Here is a 15,087-nt window from a genome sequence, read left to right on the forward strand (position 1 = left end):
TACAATGCAGGGTACCAGGGTAACATATTTCAAAGCTCAGAGTAAAATGGAAATGCTTTACTGTAAGCTGAAACTTTAGGGTGATTGTATACTTATGGAAGGACTTGATTGCATCAAAAATTTCAGTGGTTTATTACTTAAGAATTAAATTTCCTTAAGTAAAGATGCAAAAGTTTCAGTCTTGCAGAACATGTCTGATTTGTGTGCAACTATTGGGGGAGTACCTCCCTCTTCATTTAAAAAAAAGGTATTGTGATTCAAAATACCTTTTTGCCTCTTCAAATACCAACAATATGCCTTTGAAAGAGAAAGAACAGCTTTTAGAAATATCAACTGATTACACCCTAAAAACAAGATTTCAACAGGAAGAAATTACACAAGTTTGGGTTCAAATACCTTGAAATAAGTAAGAGTTTTGAAAATTTCGATGCGTTTTTCGACAACATATCTTTTGTGAGCAAACATTCACTGTATACAGCTACAAAGACCAAATTTAGAAATAGGCTAAATATTGAAAATGATTTGCACTTACAATTAACAACCATATTTCCAAATATTGAACTAGTTTGTGAACAAAAGGAAGCCCATCTGAGCTACTAATAAATAAATTGGTACACTGTTCTTTTACCAATATAAATTTTGCAAGCAGAAATGTTTGAACAAGTAAGTAGAAGTAAAAATTTGTCTTTAAATATTTATTTTTAATAAATTTATATTCTTGAAGTAAACTTTATATGGTGCTAGTGACTGATTTGTTTTTATTTATTTTATTTTTAATTTAAGGATCTGGAATGTTTTTTTTTCTTTCTGATGTGAATCTCTGCAGGTGTAAAAGGTTTGGGAACCTCTGTCTCAACTGAGCTTAACCTTCTCCAATTCATTTGTGAGCTATGGAGTGTCTGGCCAACAAATTTCATGCTTTTCCTTCTCATCATGTGTAAGACTCTCTCTCTCTTTTTTTTTTTTTTTCCTTCCTTCTTCTTCTTCTTCTTCTTCCTCTAGGACTCTAACTTTCCTGGACTGCACCTTCTCCAGTGGAACTTGTGGGGTCATTGTATTCCTTCTTGATTTACTACCCTCAGTTGTGAACCTATCACCCACTCAAGGAACTGTCATGGCAACTATAATGTCCTAGTGTTATTTCTAGAGTTTCCTTACAACCTCCCAAGTTCATTTCCATCTCTTCACTTTCTGAATAATAACTGACTTTTGGTGTTTGGACACAGAATGAGCATTCTCTCCATATCAAGGTATTCAAACTTTTACTCTCTTCATCAGTCATGTTCTCATTTACTGTCCTTACTGATTTGTTCACTTCATCATAATCCACTTCAACAATTAACTGGTTCTTTTTTACATGAATCATCAAGGATCCTTTGCTTTATATTGGACTTTATTTTCTAGGTCTACTCATATTGGGTTTGTTTCATTGCCTGTTATGTACCAGGAGCCATAAACCTAGTGACAGACTGTCTTGTTGGACCATATTTTAACAACAGAGTGGTCTGTTACATCTTTTAATCATTTGTCAAGTTTGCTCTTGGTTGGCCAAGTCAGTTTTAGATGCCTGTGTCATTCCTCTCCTCCAGTCTGCTGTTCTGTATCATTTGGCTCTCAGCCAGAATTGGCCTCATTTTTTCATGTGTTTATCCTGCTCGTCATTTCTCCTTTTTGTTTGTTTTTTCCTCCTCTATCTGTGCCTTAAGTGAAATTCCTCTTTCATCAGCCTAATCTTGGTTTTCGCTGTTGCTTCAGTTTTGCACATCTATGTTTCATTAAAGGATATTATCAGTTCATTGTGTGTGATTTGTCTGGTCCATTGTTACTGCTCGACTAGGTGATCATGTAGCCTTTTTCTTGTCATGCTCTTGTCACCCCCTCCCTTTGTCTACAAATGTGATATTTTTGTTAATGTTGGTCCATTCATTACTCCTTTCTTTCTTGGTTATCATACTGCTGATCCCATTTCTGTATTTTCTACTTATTTGTTTGACCATGCTTTGTTGGTCTCTTTTATTGTTGGTTATCTATTTGGAAATAGACAGTTGTGTCAAGCTATACACTTTTCTGTTGTTCATACTCTCACTCTTGTCCTGTTGGCTTCTTGCTCTTTATACCATGTTTCTGTGAAAACTTGTTTCTTTCTTTTTCTTGGTTTTAATCACCATTGTTTTTTAGACATCTGTGCAGTTGATGCTGGTTGTGCTCTCTTCCTTACTTTTATATTGTCCTCCTACTTAGACTGGTCTTTTTGTTCCTGAGACTTCAACTGCTCAGGAATGTGACTGCACTTTCTTTCCTGTAGCCTTTCCTTCTGTTTCTCATTTCTGTGATTTTTCAGACCTGGATCAGCTATTGTGTCTTGTTTGGACTGTTCATTGTTACTTTTTACACACTTCTCCCTTTTGGGATCTCTGCCATTATCTGTTCATAGCAAAGGACTCCTTCCAGGAACCTTTCTTTTCTTACCTGTACTGAACGATCCCATCAACTTTTCCAGTTGGGAATCACTTGTATGCTTTAAGGCATTTCCATAATTCTTCTTGTCAGATTCATCAACTGACTCATTCTTTTGCTGCTAATCTTTGCCAGTCTTTGATTGTAATCCTCCATTTGAGCATTGGATGATTCCCTATAATTTGTCTCATTTTTATCATCAGGCTTGTTTCACCTTCTGTTGGATTTTAACTTCCACTGGATGTAATTCTTCAACTGAATGTCTATCAGATGAGTAAATACATGTTATTTTTCAGCTCCTCTTTACATTTATTAGGATTTTATCAGGTTGCTTCCAAAGGTATGTTTATTTCAGTTATCCTGCATTGAGCCAGGATAACAGAAGGCATTCTGGTCATCCACCCTGGCTCTAACCAGTACCCACTTAAAGTATTTTGCAAGACTGCTTGAGATATTCTTGTGCTATACATACTACTCATTTGTCTTATCCATGCAGTAGTACAAAGTACATTAGCTATTGTTTAAAATGTCAACTCCAGATAAGTGTTCTGCACACGTTTTTAGGATGCATTTGCTGACTTCTAAAAATAGGGTTTAATGGTTATCCATTGCACTGTTCCAAGTGAAAAAACTTTCTGACTAGTTGTGAAGTGGGGATTCCTAATGCATATTCTGTTCTTTTTTGAGTGAAACCCAGGAGACCTTTCCCACTTACCAGTTCTTAGTTACTGGTTTAGTGTGGACTGTAAAGAAATCTCTTTGGTTGGGCTCAGTGTAATATAGTGAGAAGTTTGGGTAGTGGTGACACTGTGTGTGCAGTGTGAACTACATGCTAAAAAACAACCACCACAAAACTAAGGTACCCTCCTGCAGCCAAAGCCATTTTTGTAGAGTTGAGAAATGCACTCATTCTGTGGTCTGATTTCACCCCATCTACAATATACACTGACTTGTCAACCACTTGTTTGCCAATGCTTGGACATTCATTTTCTCGTTTTGCCAATTCCTGCAACACTTGGGGGCTCATTTACTTTTCTCCTTTACATTTTTGGCAAAGATTGTCTGCCACTGGTGTGTTCCTATGGAGCCCCCTGCCATTTGGTGCTAAACTCCATGGGTTTCCCTTTGGGTGCTTTCTAATGGGAGCTCAGCTAGTTTTTTTTTTTAACTTGCCAGTACACTGTTTCACCACAGAATTCTTGTATTTATGTTGTGAAGGTGAATTGTTATCTTGTAAACTAATATTTTCCTGATCTGATAATGTATCTCTGATAAATATTTACCTCCTCACACACATTCCAATCTTTCCTCCTGATTACCAGGGCACTTATTTTGCTACATCAGAGAATGACATTATCATAAGTGAAAGTGCATAGGGGGAGTTACTGCTTATGGAGGTTGTGGTGCCCTCCTATCAGTGGAAGGTGTTTGTTGCATTATGATTAGTGCAGTAAACATTAAAACACATGAATTTAGGTGGGAGTTTCTTGATGTTAGTGACATGCAAATCCCATAAGATGATGTGTGAGAAAAATATTGATTCAGTGTTACAAGGTGAGTATCATTTAAAGTTTAGGAAAACATTAACATTTCATTATTAGAATAAGAATATTTCTTTTTATTGATGATACTTATGTTGAGTGTGTTCTTGGCTCAATAATGATTTAAAATTTCTGAACTCTTGTGTAATATAATCCTTGACTATTATTAATGTTAAAATTTCCTAAACTGTTAAACTATCACAGTATTGTGTATAAATAACGTTTTTAGCTCAGGTTCCTGAAATGTATTTGTAAATATGGTTTTACACAATAGTATAGTATAGAAATTGCACTAAAGCTCATGCTGCTGTTACAGATTTCCTAATTTGACTTTTGAATACAAAGATCCAGAGAAGAATTTTAATCGACATCAGGTTCATGGCTTAATTTGTCACTTGGTTAAAGTGAAGAATCCAAAAACATCAACAGCTTTAGAGGTCACTGCTGGAGGAAAGGTTAGATCTTGGAATTTCTAGCTTGTAATAGTACACGGTGCTCTTAAATGGTATTAAATAGAGAAAAAAGTAAGTAGGAGAAAGAAGAAAATCACTTTTAAACACATGCTTCATAAGTTAGATGATATGAAATGATAGTGTTAACTTTGTTTTATGCTTTAATACACAATTGCTTCATGTAATATTTAATTACAATTTGAAGCTTAACATGTTCATTACAGATTGGGTGGAATTTACCCAGCTCATTACAAAGTATTAAGGTATCTTAATTTTTAAAAAATTCTCTTAATCTTTTTTTGCAGAATATTATGCAATATGCAGAGTAATTTTCATTTTAAAATTAACAATACTTTTATGCATAGTAAAATTTTTAAATTTTACTTGTGAAATCTTTATAACCACAAATAATTATCAAATGATTTTTTAAGATTAAACTTTCTATTTTATCTTATTTTGACTATCAAATGAGAATTTCTATACATTTTCAATAGATTTAAGATCCCTGCTATCATTTTTATGTATATAATAAATACAAATACAACAAAACATTTAGTGTAATTGAAAAATAATTAATGTAAACTTGCAACTAAAATTGTCCTGAATATAATTTTAAAATTCTAAATTAAAATGTTTTTTTTTCTCATGTTTATGAGAAAATGCAAACTTTTTATAAAGCTGTTAGAATTTTTCCAATAGACATAAGTAGTGAATGACTGTTAAAAAGGCTTGAAAGTATATTTTAGACATTGTAACAATGATAAAAATGACAGGAAAAGGAAAAATTTCAAGGTCTTTAATAGCATTGTTCACTATTTTATAGTTGTATAATATTGTGGTGGATACTGAAGTTGTTGGGAAAAAGTTGTTGGAGAAGGGCCAACTGAAACGAAGATACACTATAATTCCACTGAATAAGATAATTGGCCAATGTATTGACAACAATATAGTAAAAAAGGCAGAAGCTTTGGTAAGTACATTTAATATACTGCATTTTGTATACAGTTGAATGAAGAAAAATGTACATATGTACAATTTAGAGATAAGAAGGGACCTCTTGGTCCATCTAGACTATCCTATCCACAATACCTAGCTCAAATAAGTAAAACTCAACCCTTATCATTTGAATATTTATTAAGCCTTCCCTTAATTCTAATCTTTTTCACAACGAGCTTGTATAATATATATTATCTATACTGCAATATTTGAAGTATATATACCTTAACATGTATGCTTTAATTCAATATTCCAAGTCTTTTGTACATTAATAAAAACACTCCATTAAATTTTTTTTAAGATTTGTTTGTGAAAATAGTCTGTTTTCATTGCTAATCTGAATGTAAAGTGATTTTCATGTTATGATTATAAACTGTTCTTCATTTAAAAAAATCCTCAAATATTATTTTAAGCAATCTCTGAAACATCCTAAGTATGTTTCTTTCTATTTTTAGTAAAACTTTATATTTTGTTATTTTCTCTACCCTTATTATATGGGGTCTGTCAATTTGATGAAATTTTGAGAAATATTACGTCATTCGAAATTGCATTAGAAGGGCAATGAGACCAGTCAAAAAACAATTTCTTACCAATTCAATGAAGAAAAATGATATCAATGGGGTCTGAAATACAAGAACAAGATGCAAGAACAATGGAGGAAGGTGTTATTCAGTGACGAGACTCATTTCTTCGTACAGGGTCAAAGTCTGCATGTTTGCAGATCTCCATGTGAGAAACTTTGAGAATCTCGCATCAATCAGTTGGTAAAACATCCCTTGAAGATGTTTTGGGGTTTTTTCAGCTACTGTGGTGTCGGAGGCTTACATATCATAGAAGGAATAATGCGAGGACCACAGTACATCGAAGTTTTGCAGAGAAGAGTTCTTTTCAGAATTGAAAAAAATATTTCCAGATGGATCTGGCTCCGTGGCACACATCGAAACTTGTGAAGAATTTTATGACTACAATGCAAATAAAGGTGTTGGACTGGCCTGGAAACTCTCTGGTCTTTGAAAATCCTATTGAAAATCTTTGAGCCATTTGTAAAGAAAGACTTCAGGGAAAAGACTGTACTATGAAAGATAAGCTAATTGAGGCCATAATTGAGGTGTGGTGCCGTGATCCAAACATTAGTGAAGATTGCAATCAATCGTGGACTTGATGTCAAAGCGGGTTAATGATCTTCTGAAAAATAAAAGTGGTCATATCACGTATTAATTTGTGAGTAATTTTTGGATTCTCAGAAATAAAACTCTAAAAATTGAAAAAAATCGTAATTTTCCGTCTTGTATCAATTAATTTTGCACAAGGGTGTACAGATGAATAACCAAACAAATAATAAATTATTATAATGATACCATATAAATCCATTATAATTCATCTAGTATAGTACAATAATTGTATATGGGTAAAAAACAAAACAAAAATCTAAACAGACTAAAAGATTCAACATACCAGTAAGAAGGTTTGTCTGGAAAAAAAAAACAAACAACAATGCTGTTATATTTAAAAATGACTGGGAAATCCACTTGTGCAACACATTCTGATTTTTCATTTAGTTATTCACAATGTATATAGAATTAAGTGTATGTATACTAAGTTTTATATTATAACCATAAAATTTTCAAGCCATAAACCAAAACACATTAACATGAAATTAAAAAAACAATTTTAAGAATATGCTGCACATTAAAAAAAAAAAAAGCATCCTAGGGTACAAGCTACAACATGGGATTATAAAATGTATCCTATTTGGGGAGTGACTGAAGGGGTAGGACTCGCATTGTGGTGAGGATGCACTGTCTATCAGTTTGCTAGTCTTGCATAAGGAAATTAGGAGAGCGAGATGTGGGTGCTTAAGCCTACAACATCCCACATCTGTCACCCTTCACTGCTTGCAAACAATTGTGGGAAGATGACTGCTCTCCCAAGTTAGAATAAGAAAAAGATGATCATAAAAAGATGAATAATAATAAATAAATAAAAATGAAGATAAGGTACTACCATTTGGGGGTAAGTAAGATAAAACTTACCTTTTGAGGTTAGCATTCCTGTCCCCAGTGTGGTAGAAGTGCTAACTAACATGACATCAGCAAAGTGATAGTTTACTGTGACTGTTGTGCTTTTATATGTGGCTCCAGGTGTATGTCCTCATAAAGTAGTGCCAAGTTCTTAGATGACATTATTTTTGACTGAACATTTTTGGTAGTTTTAATATATCTCATTTTTATTTCTTTGTATTTATTACAGAATAATTTTATCTAAAATGTCTTTATTAAATATGTTAACTATTAATTTTTTGTATCAGTATATCAACATTATTAATAAATTACAATATTTTATTACAAATTTCATATCTGAATAACTGCAAAGTTATGTTTATAATAGATGGGTATGGCACATTACTATGTAAGGAGGGTAAACCATAAATTGAAAAATGAAAATCTTTTATCAAAAATATATTTATCCTTTTCATCAGTTATTTTAACCTTAAATCTAGGATACATCTTATAATCCCATGTTGTAGCTTGTATCCTAGATCTTTTTTTAAATGTACAGTGTATTTTAAGATTTTTTTTAAAATTTCATGTTAATGTGTTTTGGTTTATGACTTACATTTTATGGTTATAATTAATCATACGTTGGGATTTGCTGTTTTTAATGCTGTCCTTCCTCATAATTTTGTTTATTCATTTAATTTCACTTAGTTTTATATATACATTTGAAATAACAAAAAAATTATGACTGTATCAATACCGTAGAATTCTATAATTTATCAAGCTTAGTAACTAAAGTTGTATTTTGTCTAAAGAAATGTGTGATGTTGAGCAGATTAAAAGCCCAACTTACCTGCTGGGAATCTTGGTTTGAAAGAATACGATGGCTTTCAAGCACTTTAAAATGGCTGAGAAAGCAGCTGTGGGATACATTGATATTTTGATTTGTTTATTTATATATCATATGTTGAAGTGTATGTGTATATAAGGAACTGTTTCCTAAAGTGGAAGGAGGGGAGCAGGGCCACTGTATTTGATTCAGTACAAATAGAAAAGATAGATTTCTTATTTTATATTCTAGCTCATCAGTATCTATTTCATGTGAAACTTGGTATTTTGACATCACAAGCACCTTACTTGAACCAGTGCTGCAATCAACATACCATATTACACCCAAGATAGTGTATACTATAGTTTAGTGTAGATGCCTGTATGTAGTGACAGAACCTCCTATAGAGGAGAATATTCTGTCATTTCAATTTACCTTATCTGAGATCTGAATGTTTATCTGTGTGTTTGCTGTGCATAGTGACCAGTGAAGGGGAGGAGAAGATTCTGGTGGTTGAAGGGTCCTACCCCAACACACCATTTTGGCCTTAAATGTCTATAGGTGGATGGCCTTGGGGTGCTCCCTCAGGATCATTCAGCTGGTCCTGTTGGGCTAGAGTCAACCAAATACTATTGTTGGGTGTTTTCAGTGGGTGTTGTGAATATTCTATTTGATGCTAGTGTTTGGATATAATACAAAACCCTGGTGCTGCTGCAGTGTCCTTGTTTGGCATTGTAGTGCATTTCCATGGTGGGTGGGGTTATTCTACAGTGAATAGTTCTTCTTTCATTATGGATACCCCAAGTCCAAATAAAAATAAGACCATCTATGGATGCAAACTACTCTCACTGTGTTAATTGGAGTGATTTTCACCCCTTTTAATTTTGTGCTTTTCCTTGGTAGGTGTAGGAGAAAGAGATGCAGCACTTGAAAAGGATTGACAACATTTCTTACCCTAAGACTCAACTATTGTCTACAACTCCATCTGGGATATACATCTACATTCCCACTCTGGTAGTGGAACATAGTACAGTAGCATATATTTCCATGTTTCCAACAGTCTTTTGCCCTCTATAGATCAGCAAGTTAACAAGTCAACATCCTCTCCTATTTCTGTTCTTACCATCTGTAGGATATAGTGACTGCCTGGGTCCACTTCCTTAGGCCGTGGCTTCTGCCATCTGCTCTGATCACCTTCAGTTTTCAGGTATAGAGCAGTTATTTATTCATGTCTTCAGTTGCTGAACTCTACATCTACTGATAGAGGTCTGACCACTTGACCCAGGGAAAAATCCATGGTGAAAGACACAGTTTACAATCACATTTTTCTTTATCAGAAGAAAATCTAAGGTTCTCACCCAGTTCATTTTTGCTTTGATACAGTGGAGCAGTCAAGGTTTCCTTATTAATCTGGGTGAAATTAAGACTTTGATTGATTCCTATCATTGTGAGTGTCTTTCCTTGCAAGAAATATTTCTAAATCCTGCTGGCACAGTCAACCTTTGACAGGTTGCGTGATGGATGAGTGCATAGAAAGGTGCACTGATAGTTGACCAACACATGCCCATCCTGTCTTTTGTCATTGCATTTTCTTGTATCACCAGTGTTTCTTTGTCTCCTGGAGAGACTTTTGGTTAATTGGACCTTGATGTTTTCATTGAACTGTTGCCATCTGCCTTTTTAATTTTGAGAGGTTTTAATGGACACAAACCAATCTAGTGTGGTGCTGATATTCATGGGAAGAGTCATACCATAGAGGGTATGCTCTCAGATCACAACCTTTCTCTCTTCATATATATGCAAAAACGGCTCGTTTGGGTTCATAAAATATTTTACATAGAGGAGCGAACAACGTTTTGACCTTCTTCAATACTGGTTCTTATACTTAGTTTTCATGCACCTAATCAGTCTTAATTGATCATTCTATCTTGATCCCCTTTTCTTTTGCCTTTCTTGAGGGTTTACAGTGACCCATGACATAGTGATCACTTATGTATCATATTGAGAGAGATTGGCTGTGGTCAATGTCACCTGACCCACATACCTTGATGGAAGTTGGACCAAGCCAATTTGCTCTCTTTCATCGCTCTTTGCACTTCTCAAGCTCGGAGATTGTACACTGAATCCCACAAACCTGCTCTTCACCTCCACCATTTGCACCTTTGTATACAATATGCCATTAAACTTGATCCTTACCACAGCATGCCACTTGGTTTGTCTTACTTCCTCAATGAACATTCCTCTTATGGAGTAGATGGTCTGCCATTCTTCTCTTTGGCCTTTGTTTCCAGTTACAACTGGCTGAGTTTGATTTTTTATTGGATGAAGTTGCTGTCTCCACTGATCACCCCATTTCATCTTGCCATGGCTTATTACTATCTCTACTTATTATTTTTTTCTCTAAGTAATCTGAGGAAGGTGGATACTTCTGATTGGAATTACTGTCTTCTCTTTGCTGAACATCTTTTGCATCATTCTTCCATACACATTTACATAGATGGTTTGAAATCAGTTAATTTTGTGGGATCTGCCATGGGTTGTTGTGGCTCTATAGTTATTCACAGGATTTCCTCTACAGTTTGTGTTTTATTGCTGAGTTGTGTGCCATTTATTTTGCTCTGGATCACTTGGAAGCTATGTTAGACACTATTTCTACTGTTTACTTAGCTCTCTGCTGACCATGGAATCGTTTTGCATTGATTCTCTTCAGTATTCTAAAACAACTGGCCCATTTTTTCTATCTTTTGTTTTGATTCAGTTTTTCTGGATACCTGGCCATGTTAGTATCCACAGGAACAAGCTTTCTAACACAACATTAAAGTTTGCCTATTCTGGAGCTATCACATTCATGTGTATCCTATATATGGACTCTTGGTATTATTTTGAAAGCTCAGTTTCATGCCAGTTGACTGCCAACTTGGAGTTAACAATGTAGCAAGCTTTTGCAGATCACACCTTCTATTATTCTTTGGCTGCCTTGTTTTCTTAAGGATGTAAAGGAGGAAGTTGTCCTAAGTAGGCTGTGCATTGGTCATGGGTTTTAACTTGTCATTTTCTTTTAACTGGGACTGATTCAACAATGTGTGGCTTTGTGACACTCAAGTCACAACAGCCTACATTTTACTGTAGTGCAATCATTATGACCATGAGTGACAGCACCATTTTGACACGTCTTTTCTTTGAGTTTACCTCTGATGTTAGTGTCATTGGCAATGGTGACACTGTACAACTTCCTTGTGGTTTTTAACTTTTTATGGGCCATTGGCCTTTTCAATTTTAATATTTAGATCTTTTATCTACATTTTGGACATTGTTTTGTTTTAACTTTATTTTTTTTACCTTTTATAATAACTTTTACATTTTTTTATTGGTTGTTTGATGCACATAGCCCAGTTGCTTTGTGCCATTAAATACCAACTAACCAAACCAGCTTATTATAAGAGGAAGCCACATAGGTTATTTGTTTCGAGTTTGACTTTATAAATGAGTTACAAGTAGATTTATTGTAAATCTGGTTATACAGTCACTAGTGGGCTACACAAATCAAAGTTTCGTTTAATTAAACTCTACAATAATCATTAAGTTACTATGATTAACAAGTTATGTGTTAAAGTATTTTTTGAGTTGTGCTAAGAAACATTTTGAGTTATCTTTGATATTATTCATTTTGCATCAATTTTCTAAGTATGCTCTTCAACTGAGAGAAATAGCAGTTATTTATTGAGATAGAGTAGTGGGTATTCTGAACATGTTAGAAGAAAGGTGTCTTTAGTTTGGGCATTATATCTGGATTTGAGGGTCTAGAAAATAGGTTAGTAACAGGCTACTGACTTTTTCATCAGCATCAGAAAACTGATTTTGAGTCTAAAAATGAGGATTCTTGTGGAATTTTTATTAATATTCTTCTCCATATGGGTACACTAGTACACATCAACTTGCAAGATCTTCATCTGTATCAATTTTAATGATTCATCATAATTCTCAGAATTTGATTATAGGTAATTAATGAATTAATTTTAGTTCAAAGACAGTAAAGTTGCTTGTGTTTCTTCTCATCTTCCTTCTGATCAAAGTTCTACCTAGAATCTCTGGTTTACTTACTAGTGTTTTTTATATAGTTTGTTTCCTGTCTTAAACAAAGTTAACATAAACAGATGCAATTGTAGTAGAGATGAAGCTATGAGAAAATTTAAGATGAAATTGTCATTTTTCCATGCTGCCTGTAATGGTCATAGTGGAGAACTGACATGTGCATTTCTTTCTTGCTTAAGTCTCATGACAGAATCTCTCTTATCCATCTGCTAAGTGGTCACAGTATTTTTTCGTATTGCATATATATGTGCCATACATGGAATTTTATAAAGTTTGTCATTTCCTTAAGCATTTGAAAATATTTTAAAATGCCACAAATACTTCTAGTTTCAAACTAGAAAGTTGCTGTGAAAAATAAACTAGAACACAGAGGCAAGTCATATGTTAAATTTATTGTTATTGTAAAAAATAAAGATCTATAAACATTTTTATGGTATTATAGGTTGGCAAGGAAAATGTTTGTACAGCACTCTCTCTGGTTGGCTACGAGAAAGAAGTGGAAACTGCAGTGCAGTATGTGTTTGGAGGCACTTTAGTATGTCCTAGCATGGACATAGCAAAAGAGGTTACTTTTGCAGATGTAATCAAGAAGCGGACTGTCACGCTAGATGGCGAGGTGTTTGATCCATCAGGAACTTTATCTGGAGGTCAGTACTTGAACAAAAGTATGTATATTTTTAACTATCTGAAAAATGTGTTATTTCTTTTACTTTCCTCTTTAAACATTTTTTTTAATTAACAGCATGTTAGAATGAAGTTAACCCTTGTTTATTTTCTGACATTTTATTTTGTTCTCCTGGCTTTTTTTAATGATGGTAGATTTTATATTTAATGATGCATTTTGAGATATAATATGGTTCTTCAAGTATTATGCAGAGTTAACTCGAACTTTTCAGAGTTCCAGTAAAATTGACTTGTTACAAGCAACCACTGTTTTTCCATGGAACTCGTATAGTTTCTAAACATTGTGGCTGTTTTTGTGGCATTACTCTGCAGTTTACTGTAAGATATAAAGTAATTCCTTTTTTTCTTTTGGGTTATGTTCATTGTTATTAGTATCTGAGATATCTGGATTGGAGTGTTTATCAAGGAAATTAGTTTTAATGTTTTTTTCATAATCATACTTTTGAATATAAATTAAAAGTCATTCTTTAACTTGTTAAATAGGAAAGAAAGTTACTTGGAAAGTGGCTGCTTTTGTGACTGTGCCTTTATGCTTTTTATCATTCTAACAAATATAATCCTGAAAGACCTGGAATTGTACATATTAGAGAATATAAATTCTGAATATTTAAAAGCCTTTAATCTCTTTGTGAGCAGGTACAAGCTTTATTTATATAACTGAGTTTACTAGACAGACAATTAATTTTGATTCTTAATTTAATATGATCATGTTTCACTTACTAAGTATCAACAATTATAATTTGAAGCTTTCATGTTGCATATTCCAATTTGTACTTGGTCAATAAGTAATTAACTTGTATGGTAAATGTAGAAAGTTTTAAGGAAGGTGCTTGGAGTGTTAATAAATCTAACACAATCAAAAGAAAAAGATACTTACATAATATTTTATTCTGAAATAAAGATTACACTACAGTCTTCTTATTAATAGTGGTTAATTTCCTTTTATACAGTAACTTAGTGTTGAATTTAGAAAATCTATTCATAATGAACACCTGAGTAATTACAAAGGCAGGTGAAGTACTATCTTTGCTTGAAACATTCAGAGCTTAAAGTTTGTCACCTATGTTGGGATGCTATCAAAATTGAGGGGAAAAAGTCTGTCCCTACAGTTGTTCACTGTTTCAGACATGCTGAAAATGCAATTAACTAATATAATGTACCAACTCACACACATCTACATTTATACTATACTAGACACTGAGTGATAATAAGATTAAGCTGGATATTTCTTGTTTGTGGAACAAGCACATGTCTAACCTGTTTTGAAATTTTTAAATAGACTTAAATAAAGATATAGTTCTGAAGCCATTGGGGGTTTACAACCATGATGTTTGCATACTGCAGGGTTATTAACTTATCCCATTTTATGTTCAATCAGATTTGTTAGTTTTTTATGTATCTGATTTTTTTTCTTTTAATATTAATTTTTCTCCTTTATAACATCAAGTATTAAAGCATGCATCTTCTATGCTATGCATACATTGTATAAAAGCTATTTTTGCTATGTTGTTTTTATAATACCTTATGTACTACAGACACTAATAACACGTTTATGTCTATTATAGAGGAATCTAATTTTGTTATTAACCTTGGTAACATTTGAAAAAAGGGTAAGTGCAGTGTACTAAAACTTCACAAAATTAAATTACTCTTCATCTGGTTTACATCTAAATGTGTTTTTACTAGGTGCCATGCCCCAGAGCAGCAGTGTTTTACTCTATTTGACACAGTTAAATGAAGTTCAGGCTGAACTAAATACTAAACAGGAACAACTTCAGGAACTTGAAAAACAAGTTTCTTCTTTGAAAAAAGTAGCTGATAAGTAAGTGATTTTTGTTGAGGGGAGGCTGTATGTTATTGAAGTGAACCACTTTAAGACTTTCTAAAAATTAGTTCAGCTGACTAAATTAAGCTCTTTAATGTTATTTTGGTATACAAAAAAGTTATAAACCTAAATTTACCTTTTAACCTCTTCTATTAATTTGTGAGAATACTCTCAAAATGTTTTTAAAATTGTGATTGAATATCTGGAGATAACA

At 33.4% G+C, this 15,087-nt stretch overlaps 1 protein-coding gene across 1 annotated transcript in view; it reads left to right on the forward strand.

Annotated features, from left to right (window-relative positions):
- LOC143245580 (structural maintenance of chromosomes protein 2-like) overlaps positions 1-15,087 on the forward strand; it is a 41,496-nt gene that overhangs the window by 9,024 nt on the left and 17,385 nt on the right. The window contains exons 4-7 of the mRNA XM_076491939.1: positions 4,315-4,453; positions 5,274-5,420; positions 12,807-13,011; positions 14,735-14,870. Of these exons, the coding sequence (XP_076348054.1) occupies positions 4,315-4,453; positions 5,274-5,420; positions 12,807-13,011; positions 14,735-14,870 (627 nt within the window). The remainder of the gene's footprint in view (positions 1-4,314; positions 4,454-5,273; positions 5,421-12,806; positions 13,012-14,734; positions 14,871-15,087) is intronic.

This window comes from Tachypleus tridentatus, chromosome 2 (genome assembly GCF_004210375.1).
Source record: "Tachypleus tridentatus isolate NWPU-2018 chromosome 2, ASM421037v1, whole genome shotgun sequence".
Taxonomy (NCBI): domain Eukaryota; kingdom Metazoa; phylum Arthropoda; class Merostomata; order Xiphosura; family Limulidae; genus Tachypleus; species Tachypleus tridentatus.